This window comes from Bacillus rossius, chromosome 6, assembly GCF_032445375.1.
Source record: "Bacillus rossius redtenbacheri isolate Brsri chromosome 6, Brsri_v3, whole genome shotgun sequence".
Taxonomy (NCBI): domain Eukaryota; kingdom Metazoa; phylum Arthropoda; class Insecta; order Phasmatodea; family Bacillidae; genus Bacillus; species Bacillus rossius.
The window spans coordinates 50,463,951-50,480,122 of NC_086334.1; the positions used below are offsets into that span (position 1 = coordinate 50,463,951).

At 43.8% G+C, this 16,172-nt stretch overlaps 1 protein-coding gene across 3 annotated transcripts in view; it reads right to left on the reverse strand.

Annotated features, from left to right (window-relative positions):
• Positions 1-1,822: 1,822 nt before the first annotated feature.
• The window catches only part of LOC134533165 (class E basic helix-loop-helix protein 41-like), a 192,195-nt gene continuing 177,845 nt past the window's right edge, over positions 1,823-16,172 (reverse strand). For all 3 annotated transcript variants that reach the window (XM_063370528.1, XM_063370529.1, XM_063370530.1), the window contains 3 exons: positions 11,283-11,472; positions 8,095-8,343; positions 1,823-3,001 (listed from right to left, as the gene is read on the reverse strand). In XM_063370528.1, coding sequence (XP_063226598.1) covers positions 2,106-3,001; positions 8,095-8,343; positions 11,283-11,472 — 1,335 coding nt within the window. In that variant the 3' untranslated portion in view covers positions 1,823-2,105. The remainder of the gene's footprint in view (positions 3,002-8,094; positions 8,344-11,282; positions 11,473-16,172) is intronic.

Consider the following 16,172-nt stretch of genomic DNA (forward strand, 5'->3'; position numbering starts at 1 on the left):
ACGTCAACGTGGCTGCTCCAGCAGCGAATTCTAGCGGCGGGTGCAGAAACTATGTGTGATTCACGTCCAGAAATTTATTTGAAAACACAATTTGCGTACATTTATCATTCTTGGCTTTATATTAAAGAATCCTAGATTAAATTCTGTTTCCGAGTTTCGTATTATAAGATTATAAGTGTATTTGCAACATGAGAACACATGAATTTTCTCATTACCGGGGTTAGATGTTACACATCACTAGAGAGAACTGGATGACTCGCTCACATTTATTTAATTTTTTTTATCAAATGCTATTTCTACTGTTGGTTCATGTTTAGTTTTTAACTGCCGATGCCCAATAAAAACAGTGAAAAACTTCATAGTCACTCCACTGTTTAGTAAGGCCCGTTGTACATATTGTATCGCATCCACCTGAGAGAAATTTTAACGAAGGCAGTATTCTCTCAACTTCAAGCCATGGTATATCTCCTTTTTTGTGTTTGCTACACACCTTCTAGTTTAAAATCGTAATTCAGTGCATAGCGGAGTGATGCAAGCAGGGCAGCAACTAGAGTCTCTGGCACCCGGGGCATGAATGGATTCATGCGCCCCCCCCCCCCCCCCCTCTTTTTTTGCTCATACCACACCAATAAAGCGGGGGGTCTGGGGGCCCTCCCACGGAAAAATGGTGCTATTTAAGCATTTTCGGTACCTACATGTAACAGTTTCTGTGCTACTGTAACTTCCATGCATGAACCCACTAGTAGGAATTACAATGCAAGCGATTTCGGCGCCCCCACAGCTTTGCGCCCGGGGCGTATGCCCCGCTTGCCTCCTCCCCCCCCCCCCCCCCCCCCCCTAGTTGCGGCCCTGGATGCAAGGAGTTCTATATTGTCACCTGTTGCACAGAAGGGAGCAATTTTATGTTATCACATGCACCTTTACTTTGGGCGGATGAGTAACCAGAAAATATAAATATGGCCTATTCACCTTCTGTGTCTTTATATGTGGGTTTTCGGATACATAATTTCTATTCTTAAATACAGTTCTTGACCTCTCTTGGGTTTCCATGAACATGCCATGATTTTGTGCAAAGTTTTGTGACTTGAACGCTGTTTACCAGAATACACTAATTAATTGACTAGCACCTGGGAGGGTTGTTACAGACGAACACACATGGTAACCATGTTGCCACCAGTGAACTGATTTGACATTCATCGAGGTGCATTAACAAGTGTGAACTGAGTGCATGGCACAATGTGTTAACATGATGCGGGTGTTTCAATAAAATGACCAGCCGAGATTAATTCCCCTGGTGTTATTGTAATAGCATTCACCAACATACATGCAAAATATTAATTAGCTATGGAACAAGATGCAGTTATCTTGCTGCTCTTTCACCAACACCAGGAAAACCAAAGTACCTACCTTACTACAAAAATTACGTCTTTTAATACAACTGTGTGCTCAAGAACTAGTCAAAACTGTATTTTTCAGATACAACATTAATTGTGTTTTTACAAATGCTGATAGAAAATTTTCATTATATATTATTAGTTATAGGTACCTATTAACGTCAGTTTATTTTATAAATTAGTTTTTTCTTGATACTATTCACCAGTACACTGTTTCTGTCACACTGCAATATTATTGTTTGTATAAAAAAATTGCCGTTTATACACTTTCATTTAATTAAAAAATAAAAAAGAGCATGAGTTTGAATCTTTGTAATACATATTAAGCTATTTAGGAAATATCTTAAGTTCTAAAAAAAAAGTTTATTTGAAAAAGCGAATGAGCTAAGCAGGGGGAATATCAGGGTAACAATCACAAATTTCCTGGACAGTATTTATATATATATAATATATAATTTTACAGTAGGTAGTGTCAAAAATATATTTATATTACAAAGACCTGGTAATAAATATTTCATACACTGTTTTAAGTAGGTAAAAAATTGCAAATTAAGTACTCAACAATATATATCTTAATGAAAATGACAAAAGTATTTATTTAGCTATCCACATATAAAAAAGCTCAACAAGTTGGACAGAACAACGCCCGCAGGGAGCTCGTATAAAACGTGCAGGTCAGTCTTGAAACGGGAAGCGCGGGGCGGGCAGCCCTCAGCCCCGGTCGGTCGAGCACACGGACCACCGCGGCGCGAAGTCCAGCGACTCCGTCTTCCACGGCGACACGGGCGCGCACCGCTGTCTCTGGGGCGAGGTGCGCAGCGCCCTCTGGAAGTTCACCGAGATGGTCACCGGGTGGAGCACCGCGTTCACCGAGCCGCTCGCGCCGCCGGGCTCCTGCTCGAACCCCAGCTGCGCCAGGTAGGGCGCCAGGACGTCCACGTCGAGCGTCAGCGGGACGTAGTACGAGCCCTTGAGGTCCAGCGCGAAGATCGGCACGCCGTACGACGGCGCGGGCAGCGGTCTGTGCGCGGGCGGCGGGCTCGCGGGAGGGGAGTGCAGGCGCGGGAACTTCAGGGGCGGGGAGTGGGGCACCGAGGACACGGAGCACGTGTCGCTGTCCCGCCTGCCCAGCATGCTCAGCGTCAGCGTGCTCTTGGAGTCCTCGTCCAGCGCGTGCCTCTTCCTGCCGGCGGCCGCCTCGTCGCCGTGGTGCTCCGCCGAGAACCTCTGCTTGATGTTGTTCTTGAACTTGTAGAGCGAGGCCGCGGAGCCGCCGCCGGGGGCGGGGGCGGGCGAGTGGGCCGGGTGCTGCAGGCGGCGGTGCAGGATCTGGCCGCTCGGCGCGGGGGCGGCGGACAGCTTGGGGCCGGTCAGCATCTCCCGCAGCTGCGACGACGAGCCGGACAGGTTGATGATGCCCTCCTCGTAGGCGGGGTCGCCGGTGCCGACCCCCGAGTCGCGGTTCTCCGTGCGGCCGGAGGAGTCGCTGCTGGAGCCGGAGCCCGGGGAGCCGGTGCTGAGGCCCGAGGCGCCCAGCGGGATGCCCCCGCTGCTGCCCGACGAGGAGCTGGTCTCCCCGCTGGCGCGCGGGCAGTTCAGGCGGTCCCCTGGACACCACGGCCTCTCGTCACGACACTGCGCACTCCTCAACCAACACTGCACACTCCTCGACCAACACTGCACCCTCCTCGACCAACACTGCACACTCCTCTACCAACACTGCACACTCCTCAATCAACACTGCACCCTCCTCGACCAACACTGCACACTCCTCAACCAACACTGCACACTCCTCAACCAACACTGCACACTCCTCTACCAACACTGCACACTCCTCTACCCACACTGCACACTCCTCAACCAACACTGCACACTCCTCAACCAACATTACACTGCACACTCCTCAACCAACACTGTGCACCCCTCGACCAACACTGCACACTCCTCTACCAACACTGCACACTCCTCAACCAACACTGCACACTCCTCAACCAATACTGTGCACCCCTCGACCAACACTGCACACTCCTCAACCAACACTGCACACTCCTCAACCAACACTGCACACTCCTCAACCAACACTGCGCACTCCTCTACCAACACTGCGCACTCCTCTACCAACACTGCGCACTCCTCTACCAACACTGCGCACTCCTCTACCAACACTGCGCACTCCTCTACCAACACTGCGCACTCATCAACCAACACTGCGCACTCCTCGACCAACACTGCACACCCCTCAACCAACACATCGCACTCCTCAACCAACACTGCACATTCCTCGACCAACACTGCACACCCCTCAACCAACACTGTACACCCCTCAACCTACACTGCACACCCCTCAACCAACACATCGCACTCCTCAACCAACACTGCACACTCCTCGACCAACACTGCACACCCCTCAACCAACACTGTACACCCCTCAACCTACACTGCACACCCCTCAACCAACACATCGCACTCCTCAACCAACACTGCACACTCCTCGACCAACACTGCACACCCCTCAACCAACACTGTACACCCCTCAACCTACACTGCACACCCCTCAACCAACACATCGCACTCCTCAACCAACACTGCACACTCCTCGACCAACACTGCACACCCCTCAACCAACACTGCACACCCCTCAACCTACACTGCACACCCCTCAACCAACACATCGCACTCCTCAACCAACACTGCACATTCCTCGACCAACACTGCACACCCCTCAACCAACACTGTACACCCCTCAACCTACACTGCACACCCCTCAACCAACACATCGCACTCCTCAACCAACACTGCACACTCCTCGACCAACACTGCACACCCCTCAACCAACACTGTACACCCCTCAACCTACACTGCACACCCCTCAACCAACACATCGCACTCCTCAACCAACACTGCACACTCCTCAACCAACACATCGCACTCCTCAACCAACACTGCACACTCCTAAACCAACACTGCACACTCCTCAACCAACACATCGCACTCCTCAACCAACACTGCACATTCCTCGACCAACACTGCACACCCCTCAACCAACACTGTACACCCCTCAACCTACACTGCACACCCCTCAACCAACACATCGCACTCCTCAACCAACACTGCACACTCCTCAACCAACACTGCACACCCCTCAACCAACACTGTACACCCCTCAACCAACACATCGCACTCCTCAACCAACACTGCACATTCCTCGACCAACACTGCACACCCCTCAACCAACACTGCACACCCCTCAACCAACACATCGCACTCCTCAACCAACACTGCACACTCCTCGACCAACACTGCACACCCCTCAACCAACACTGTACACCCCTCAACCAACACATCGCACTCCTCAACCAACACTGCACACTCCTCAACCAACACTGCACACCCCTCAACCAACACTGTACACCCCTCAACCAACACATCGCACTCCTCAACCAACACTGCACATTCCTCGACCAACACTGCACACCCCTCAACCAACACTGCACACCCCTCAACCAACACATCGCACTCCTCAACCAACACTGCACACTCCTCAACCAACACTGCACACCCCTCAACCAACACTGTACACCCCTCAACCTACACTGCACACCCCTCAACCAACACTGCACACTCCTCAACCAACACTGCGCACTCCTCAACCAACACTGCACACTCCTCAACCAATACTGCACACTCCTCAACCAACACTGCGCACTCCTCAACCAACACTGCGCACTCCTCAACCAACACTGCACACTCCTCAACCAACACTGCGCACTCCTCAACCAACACTGCACACTCCTCGACCAACACTGCACACCCCTCAACCAACACTGTACACTCCTCAACCAACACTGCACACTCCTCGACCAACACTGCACACTCCTCGACCAACACTGCACACTCCTCGTCCAACACTGCACACTCCTCAACCAACATTACACTGCACACTCCTCAACCAACACTGCACACTCCTCAACCAACACTGGACCATCCTCAACCAACACTGCACACCCCTAAACCAACACTGCACACTCCTCAACCAACACTGCACACTCCTCGACCAACACTGCACACTCCTCGACCAACACTGCACACTCCTCGTCCAACACTGCACACTCCTCAACCAACATTACACTGCACACTCCTCAACCAACACTGGACCCTCCTCAACCAACACTGCACACCCCTCAACCAACACTGCACACTCCTCGACCAACACTGCACACTCCTCGACCAACACTGCACACTCATGAACCAATACTACACACCTATGACCCAACTCCACACACTCATGAAACCACACTACACTCTCACCAACCAACACTACACACTCATACCCAACTCCACACACTAATGAACCAACACTACACTCATGAACCAACTCTACACACTCATGAACCAACAATACAAAACTCGTGAACCAACTCTACTCTCATGAACCAAAACTACACAAACACCAACCATAACTACACATTCATGAATCAACAATACAAAACTCGTGAACCAACACTTCACACTCATGAACCATCTCTACACATTCACGAACCAACAATACAAAACTCATGAACCAACTCTACACTCTTATGAACAAACACTACACACTCCTGAACTCAGCACGACACACTACACATCACGACATGCTACTGAAACACTACTGAAACAATACGACATTCTCCTGAAACACATTTTTCAAAATGAAGGCTGAAATTCGTAAAAATATAAGCTCAGAATCACGACAGATATTTTGAATTTAGTTGCATATTACACCTTATTAAAGTGGTTGCCCTAAATACTACATTTGAAAATATTTGAAGTTAGAACTTTTTTTTTTGTTATTATGGCTCTTCTAACCACTGTCTATATTGAACACCTGGAATGTCGGATACAAATTATTGCCTCAATAGTCAAGAAAGAAGTGGCGAAATCCTTTAGTTTCAATGATGGCTTCAACGTTGTCAAACATATCAATCCTCGATTTATAAACTGTCAAAGTTTGAATCATGCAGAAAGGTTATCATTCATCGTGTACTTTAATTAGGAATTGGCCAACCATGGTAGCGATTGATGGTTAACTCTGGAATATAACTAGTTAGTTGGGGCCATGTACAACCTGCATGGACATAAGGAAGTCCTGGACTCAGTCATGCGGGGTGGCATGCATTTAAGCAGGTTAAGTAAGGAACAAAAGGTGATGATCCAGGCGAAGAGTTGGGCTGGGCAGAAAATCTACCATGCTTTGTTTGGGTGCTTGGACTCCGAGGTCCGCATTAGGTTTTGTATACCCGTTTGGATTTGACATTAACCACTGGTGGCATGAGCTTACGAAGGGTTTAATTTGCTTTCAAATTTGTTGTTTGCTTTCAAATTATTTCTTCTTGTTAGTGGGAATGGTGTCTTTTTTTTTATTGAATTTCTTTTTTTTAGGAAATATTCATGTAAAATTACAGATAGTTGTAAATTGGTATATTTACATGAAAACAACAGCGTAACTACTGAGTTCGGATTCTTATGCCGGTATTTATGCTTTTTGTTGTCCTAGTACCTTCAATAGTCAAAATTATTTGTCAACCTTTCCTTTAATAGCATGCCAGTATTAACTGCGCACTTTAATAAGTATAATAAACCAAAATCAAGTTCAATTAACTGAAAATTCTATTTTCTTTTCCATTGTTTATTTTTCTGTACATATTTTCATTTTTTTATTATCTCAGCGTGTGAAACAAATATACATACTAGCTGTGGTTATTTTAAAGTAAAATAATTGTATAAATAAAGCTTTTGTTTGGACTTATAAAATAGTAACCATAATTTATACCCTGTATTTTCAGGTTAAATAACATTCAAAAGAGAGTGTAGGTAAGAAATAACTAGAGACAGGAAAAATTCGCGAATTCATTTCGCGAAAGGCTAAAATACAAATAGTTATACCTCAGTGCTGCCTCTGCTATTGGCTCACAACTCACCTGGACGACTCTGGGCCAATGGGGAAACACCCGACCGAAGCTTTATCGAATCACAGGCTGCTACGTTCGTTGGGACGTCTCACAAGACAGCAGCCAATGAGTGGGTGGCATTTGACCGAGTGCACGTAGAACTATGGAGTTCATCATGGAGGTCATTGAACCCGCGTAATTTTTCCTGTCCCTAGAAATAACCATGCAATTATAATGTAGTAGCAAGTGACTGTAATTTTTTTTTTTGGGGGGGGGGGGCGTCCAGGGCCCGTAATCGAACGTGGGGGCCATGCACAGTTGCACCTTTGAATATATATACTGTATAGAAGTCGCGAGTGGATAGGATTTACTCTACGTTTTTCAGAAGCGTATGATGAGCAGCTTGGGAACTTCACCGCTGCAGTGCGCTGCCGTAACGCCCTGTATGGTCTTAGTTGTTATTTACACGTTAGAGCGCAGCACTGTCGCCCGCTGTCATTCCCCGCACCAACCACCTATCATTCACTGCAGCTCAAGGTCGTTCAGCGGGAGGGGGAAGGGGTGTTTGAAGAGTTCGACACTTGTCCGCTAGGGACCACCACAAGTCGATGCCCTAGAGATGGTGGCGATTGCGGCGGTGAATTTACCAACTACCTCAAACCGTATTAGAAATTTTAACCTGGGCTGGCGACTTCTATACAGTAAATATATATATATTCAAAGGTTGCACGGGGACGACAGGGAGAGGAGGGGACAGGGGGGAGGTCGCTCACCCTTCAGTATGTTGTCGCAGTGCTTCTGCAGGTGGCTGATGAGCTGCACGCACAGCGGGTCGCCGGCGAAGAAGCCCTCCACCTCCACCAGGAACAGCATGGTCTCCGACAGGCACTCCTGGTAGCCCAGGCGGTAGTGCTCCGTGGAGATGGGCGCGCGCTTGTCCGGCGGCTCCTCGGGCTGCAGCTGCAGCTGCATCTGCTGCTGCTGCATCTGCTGCTGCTGCTGCTGCGCCAGCTCGCACGAGTCTGCCGGCGGCAAGGAGGGGGGGGGGGGATGTCACACACGCGGTATTTGTCGGCAACTTAACAACCAATTGAAGGACGTTGACTTATCGAAAGAAAACGTTGGCTGCCTTGTTTTGTTTTGTAGTTAAGTTTCTGGGAATATTCACCATTAATGGGCAATATCCGAACAAATGGGTTGAAATTTAGTTTTTTTTAAACATTAAAAAAACCTATTAACTCCCATAATATGGCTATTGTCATATCCGTTTGAACGTATTATAATTCGTAGGAGTAATTAATACCACAATCTTTTGTCTGAATAAAATTTTGATACGACCAAACATAACAACAAGGGGTGGAAAATACATGGGCACACCAAGATTCTGTTCTCATTGTTTGTAAATCTTATAATTTTTATTCAAAACTTTTGTTTGAAGCAAATTTTGATAAGACGAAAGAACCACTGCTGCAAAGGTGTTGAAAAACACAGGGATAAATTTTAAAACAATAAAAAAAAAAAACCTAATTTACGAACCATGTGAAATATTAAACCCGTTATAATTTATTATAAAATCAAATTACTATCTACAAGTTTCGTCCGAAATAATGTTTTATACTACCAACCATTACTGCAAGGGGTGGAATAAACAGGAATTGACTGACAAAAAAAATCTTAACTCCCATAGTAGGCACACTATTGAATCCGTTCAAATTGTTTTTAAACTTTACAAATGTTATGTAAACTTTTGTCTGATACGGAACAACCCAAATACTACGTTGAAGTGTTTTATCTTTTGTTTTAAAACTTAAAAGCCTATTTCATTGCTACCAAGACAATTCAACGCTGTGAAAAAAAAATCCAAAGTATTATATTTTGCAATTATACTCAATAGGCCTCGCGGTTAATACACCATTTCATAAATTCTGAACTAGGAATGTTTATAAAATTACTTTTTTATTTAAGTCATTATGTTTGAGAAATTTCTAATTTTTTTCTTCATATTTAAAACTTAATTTTTTGATGGTGGAATTTCTGAACTGCTCGGTATTTCCGCCTGTGCAGTTTCGCCCCCTGACACGTGGCAGACACCGTGTGTATAGCTCCGGGTGTTCAGGCAATAGCAGCCCAAGCTATTCTGCTTCTAATGTTTCCTGCTTCTACACAAGAGTTTAAATCCATTCCTAACAACACAAACACTGGGTTGTTTATTAAACAGCGTGCCCATACAAATACGTAGACTCTTCCATTATTTCCATTACCAAATTTACAATGTCAAAAATTTATTTTTGAATAAGTTACCTATTTTGAAATTTTATGAAATCAATAAAGACAATCCAACCTCCGCCATCCCTTTAGTTAGCCTATCTCGAACAGAACCTTGCATAAGTCAATTTACAGTATGTTGACTTTGCACTCTAACACACCGTCTGGGAAAAAAAAATCCCTTTCGGCACAGCCTACAGACTTAAGTAGATTTCGAAGTACCTATTTCGTCTGGAAATAATTTGGAAACTTATATACAATTTTGGAACATTTTATTTTAAGAACTTAAAGAACATAACATTTTTATGTTCTCCAATATTACAAAATGATCGATTGAACGTTTTCTCATTTTCCATGCAGCGAAAATATGAATGTTATTAACTCAATGCACCCAGCATTGAATCGCTTAGAACGAATTACTTATTATGCCAACTAAGGTAATTATTCAATTTTTTAAACCTAAAAAAACTATTTTTCACCCCTTGCACTAATAACGAGGTCATATAAAAATTTGCTTTACACCAAGGTTTGATATAATAATAAGTTAAAAGTTAAAATAAATTGGAGAGAATTTGATACTAAGAAAATTTTAATTGTATTCATTTCAACCCCTGTTTTTAAGGTAATTATTCGTTTCATCAATAATTGTTTTAGCTTAAGTTTTAGATAAAGTTTAGGGTTTATACAATAAATTATTATGGATTTGATAGTATACTTTCAAACCTTGATAAAGTTTTATTTATTTTCTTATTCCAACCCCAGATTTTTCTTACCCCTTGCAATGCAATAACTTTATTATCAAAAATTGTTTCAGACACAAGTTTAAGGTAAATATCATAAGATTTACAAACTATTTGAACGGATTTAAAATTATAATTACTAAGGACGTTATTAATGTTTTCCTTCAACCCCTGTTATTTTCCAGTAATTGTTGCCCGTATAAAAAAAATATTCCGGACGAACGCTGTAGATAATAATTTACGGTTATACAATAAATTATAATGGATTTAATAGTGTAGATGATACGGAAATCATGAAACTTTCTTTTAAAATTCTACAGCTGTTTTTTTTTTAAATCCCGTTTATACGATGATTCGTTTTATCAAAAATGGTTTTAGACAAAAATTTTGGATAAACGTTATACCATTTACAAAACATAAAATAAAATAGAATGGATTCGATAGTGTGCCTACTAAGGGAGTTATGATTTTTTTTTTGCCCTCCAACCCTTTTTTTTCACCCCTTGCAGTTATGGTTGGCCGTATCGAACATATATATAGAATTTTTTTAATATATCTATGCATGTGTGTGTGTGTGTGTGTCTAAAACTGCTGTGCTCTATGGCGTGTATCTGGCCACAGGGCACGCCAGTCCATTGGCTGCTGACCTGCGAGGCGTCTCAACTGGCCAAGCCGGGCATGTGTCGTTTTGCCTGAAAGCGTTTTGCCTAATTTTAGGCAAAACGCCTTTTAGGCAAAACGCTGTTAGTCAAAACGCCGTTAGGCAAATCGCTGCTAGGCAAATCGCCGTTAGGCAAAACGCCTTTAGGCGAAACGACTTTAGGCAAATCGCCGTAACGAATTCATGTTTAGGCAAACCGCCGTTAGGCAAATCGCCTGTTACTCGCCAAGCCTCCTCGGGGCCGACAGAAGGAGCGGCACCGCGAGTCTCCAGGGAGGAGAGAGCGCGCACTCACCCACTTGCCGGCACGCGTGCGCCTGCAGGTGCTTCATGTGCTTGATGGCCATCTCGATGATCTCCGTCTTCTCGACGCGGCCGCGGCCCTTCTTCAGGTAGTCGGCGGGCACGAGGCGCGCCAGGTCGGCCAGGCAGTTGTTCATGCGGTCCCGCCGCCGCTTCTCGATGATGCGGTGCGACATGGGGTCCTGCGACAAGCCAGCACCCACCCCTTCCAGTCCCGGGTCACGCCGAACAACACCGGACATTCCAGCAGCTGGGCTTCTTGGCTGTAGCCGTGTCCTTGGCGAATACTTCACCGACATTGCAGTCACCATCGTCAGGGAGCAGTTACCTACCGAACCCGTGTCCTTGGTAAAAAATTCACCGACGTTTCGGTCGACATTGCAGTCGCCATCATCAGAGAGCAGTTACCTACGGTAGATAACTGCTCCCTGATGATGGCGACTGCAACGTCGACCGAAACGTCGGTGAATTATTCGTCAAGGACACGGCTACAACCCAGAAGCCAAGCTACAGTACTTCAGACAATGGCCCGTGAAAGCCTGCAAACATCACACCGTACATTTTTTTTTTAAATGAAACAGAAAAAATTATTGTAAATTTTGTCCATTATCACGAAAACAACTGTACCACCACAAAATAGTGTTCGCAGTAATACCAGGCATTTATGCTGTGTGTTGTCCCAGTGCCTCCAATAGTTGAAAGTTATTTGTAAACCGTTCCCTTTAATAGCTTTCCAGGATCAACTGCGCACATTAATTAAGCATAATACAACAAAATTAAGTAAATTATATTTACCATGGTTTAAAAAAAAGCTTAATTGAAACATCAATTAAAATATCAAATTCTGCACTAATTTTCGTAAGAAATACTCAGTATTATCTCGAAAAACGTTTTTTATACATGCGAAAATAACCATGTGTTGTACAAATTTACTACTTATTTCCTTAATGTGTTGTTGGTTGGGGAAGCGTAAGAAAAATTATTTTCAGGTTGAGTTTTTGCGTAATTACTGACCATATAATCTGTAATAAGTAGGGACTAGAAAAATTCACGGTTTAGATTACCTTCAGGGTAGACTACACAGTCCTCTGTACAATCGGGAAAATAACGCCAGTTCATTGACTGCCGACTTGCGGGTCGTCTCGGCTGGTTTGCCTGCGAGTCGATGCTTCTGTGGTTGAGGGTTCCTCACTGGCCCCGGAGTCCTCCAGAATAAACACTCGGCCAATAGAAGAAGCGTAGCGCAGCATAAAGGTATGTGTATCTGTAATTTTAGCCTGTCGTGAAATGAATCCGCGAATTTTTCTTGTCCCTCTAGTAACAGGACTAAGTCAATTCCAAAGTGTTCAGTTCAGAATAGGTGGCAACACACTAAAAGGCTATCTCGGCTTTGGAAGTACAGAAGCGACGATGTGGTTGATTGTGGAATGTTATCCTTTTAATATCAGTGGTACGAAATCAAGAGTAAAATGTGATCTAATTTTGTCAACTAGTACAATGTTTATTTCCATATTGGCCACTGACACTGTGCAGATTTGTTCTGATGCGTGACGTCATTGGAAAAGAGTCGCCCAAGCCAATATGGCCTCCGCCACACTAACGTTGCTACACCTCGTGAGTCAAAATAGCGCACATACAATGTAATCAGCTGAAAAATACTCAGCAAGAGAAGTTATTAAAAATACATTCAAGAGCATCAAAACTATCTATAATATTTTTACACTCTTCGTTGATAATATGCGAGTATAAAAAACAACTGAAAAATAATGTTCAACTTAATATATTATTATATTGTAAGGTGAAAATGAGAAGACAAATGTGTACAGAGAACTCCAACTAGCAACCTTAATTAAAGAGCTTGTCTTTCCCATTGACGATAATAATTTTTGGAAAAAAATTCAACGATGACGTAATCATGACAATTTCATCTCACACGTAAGTCTCTTATCGTCATTGGTTGTCGGCAATGTTTTAGTTGCTTTGAAGTGTTTTTTGTACATCTTTCAAACTTAACTGAAACTTCCTAGGCTGCGCCAAATCGCAGTGCATGCAAATCATTTCGCAAATATGTAAATGTCTCGCCACACTTGGCTTCTGAAAATATTGGACTAAATGCGAACCCCCACTCAGTGCAAGTTAAAGGGACGAATTGAACTATATATTATAATAATTATATATTAACAAGGAAAAGTAAATACTCAAACGTGCCCAATGTACAGCACAAGGTAGAACCTGAAACAAGCTATAAAAGTTTAAGCATTTCAGAGAACGCAGTATCGTCATTTAAAGGGGACAGGTCATTAAAGACGTTTTAAATTGTGAGATTGGTGGAATGCTGCTAGTTGCCTCTGGGAAATGAAAGATTTCTTGTACAGGTATAGTAATTTCTTTTTAATAAGTCCGCGTCAGAGGAAATCGTAACCTTAATAAAATCACTACGGAAGCTGCCCACATCAGTCAAAAATATAGCGCAGCCATTATAGGAAAAAAGAATGGGAATTATTTACAACACTGTAAAAATTCTCCAATAAACCTTTATTTTATGTTTTAAACGGTGAATAAACTTAAGCACAATTTGTAATGCGTATTTCCATATTTAATGTTTCTACTAAGTGTGATACACAAAAAAAAAACTCGACGAAATAAATACTTATTGAAAAATTATTAATAAATAACACGTTTTCTATGTAATTCCATAATAATGTACCAAACACATAATTTTCCGTGTTAGTATTTTTTTCTACCTTCAGAATAGGTATTAGTATTTGTAATTAAATTACGTAATTTCCTCATGGAAACGTGTAAAAATCGTCTTGTTAACATTTGAAACGCTAAGATATTGACTACATTCACTAAGAGCTGTTACAAAAATTTGTTTACTTATATCATAGGTAAATATTTAGTTTAAAAGACGAAATTACGTAATAACAAAATACAGTTGAAAGCGCTGTGAACATAAGTAACTGTTCAGGCATTCGTAAATAATTTTATTTTTGTGACATATTTGTGACAGTTGCTGTAGTACATGTAACACTCGTACTCTGCGGCGAGGAGGGAAGCGCCCCGCCCTAGGAGCAGCTCCGCAACACGCCACTGCGCCGCGCACGAGGAAGCGACGCAGGTCGGGCGAGTGCGCGCGCCGGGGTCACGTGCGCTGCGGCGAGACTCGCGGCGTCACGTGCTGCTCCTGGCTTTCACCGCGCGACCTCTCCCACTTCCCCTCCTTCTCCCACTCCCGCCCGCCACATTCCCCCTCCCCACCCTCCCCCCTCCCGCGAGCGGGGTCATGCGTGCCAGCACGCGAGGCGAGAACACACACAGCTGCCAACCCACAGAGCGAGGAAAGAAGATAAAGAGCGGCAACTCAATGCCACAAACTAACTTTCGTATTTTATGTGGAAATCCGAGAAGCTGTACTGTATTCACAGGTAAACCTAACAATCTGAAAGTTGTTAATTTTTCCGAAAGTAAATGTTGGCAACTTTTTTTTTTTTTGTGGTCGTTGATGAGAATATTAACCCGTATTATGTTTAAGATTAACCGCCGCGGAAACTCCCTTCAACAGCGACTTCTGCGCGAATTTTATCACGTGTTTATGACGGTTAACAACAAATCATTAAGGTTTTCCGTCATTAAAAAAACAGTCGCAGACACGAAATGACAGTCCTTTACAAGGGGTTTCCACACTACGAATACTGTTACGTTCGCTGTCTTTTGTTTTGAACGTCCACAGTTAAAGCTGTCTACCGAGCGAGGTGGGCACAGTCTCATAGGACCCGCTTTTGAACACCGACCAACATACTGATTTCAGATCCCGAAATCATGCTGATAATTGGTTCCTTCTCAGACCTCCCTTAATTAAATTGCATACAATCAGTTCCTAATAGCCTCACTGTGGATTAAAGTGAAATAAGTGCTGGCATGCATTTATTTTACCAACGGCAGTTCTGTAATTTGTAACTTAATGATAAAAAGTGCAGGAATGTTTTTAAATTTGCATAATGCCTATATTAACTTATATTCGTCGTTCAACGATCAAACACGTTAAACGACATAAAGTAGTATGTTTATCCACGTATTTCGTAGCGAACGTTGTAAGGCTAAGCGGCGTGTATCAAGTGGCACGTTGACGAATTTCCGTAGTAGATACTTTTTTTTTTTTTACGATTAACGGTAAATTATTGTGGATGCAGGGAAATTGCGTGGCAGATAGTTGGCATTGCTGCGTGCATGCCAGCTGCCGACTGCTCCGTCGCATCACGCGATAAGCGCGCAGGCGGTCACGCTTCTTCCAGTCGTCCTCCTCTTGACCCCTCCGGTGACTTCTGGAGCGCACGCCATCATTGACGTCACGTGTCAAGGAATATATGGTCCTTGCGTCGGAGCGTCCCTCGAGCAAACAGGCGTGAGCGGAGTATCGTCACGGAATACGTAATCTCACGTGAATTACACGTTGTTTTTGTCGTGCCTAGTCGTGGACGTATTCGCTTTAGTGAGGTGGGGTTAAAAGTGCGATGCTCGCTGGCGCTGCTAGTGCGGTATCGCCTCTAAGCGCGAGGCTGACGAATGGCACGCAATCTTCCCGTCGTATGAGATTTAAACAATGGCCATATCATTATATGGCACAGAAATGAAGATAAAGGCATAAAGTCCCTTGAATTCTTTCAAGAATACGTACGCGGTTTTTCGTGTATAAAAGTAATTCTGAAAACACGTTTTTTTTTTTTTTTTTTTTTTTATAGCTATACACCCTCTCATAAAAATAAGTTTAAAAACTAAATACGTAAACAGAACTAATCCCCTCAGCAAATTCTTAAACGATTTTCGTAAACAGACACCACTCTGATTTCGTGATCAGTTTTTAAATCACGTGGTTTCTTCT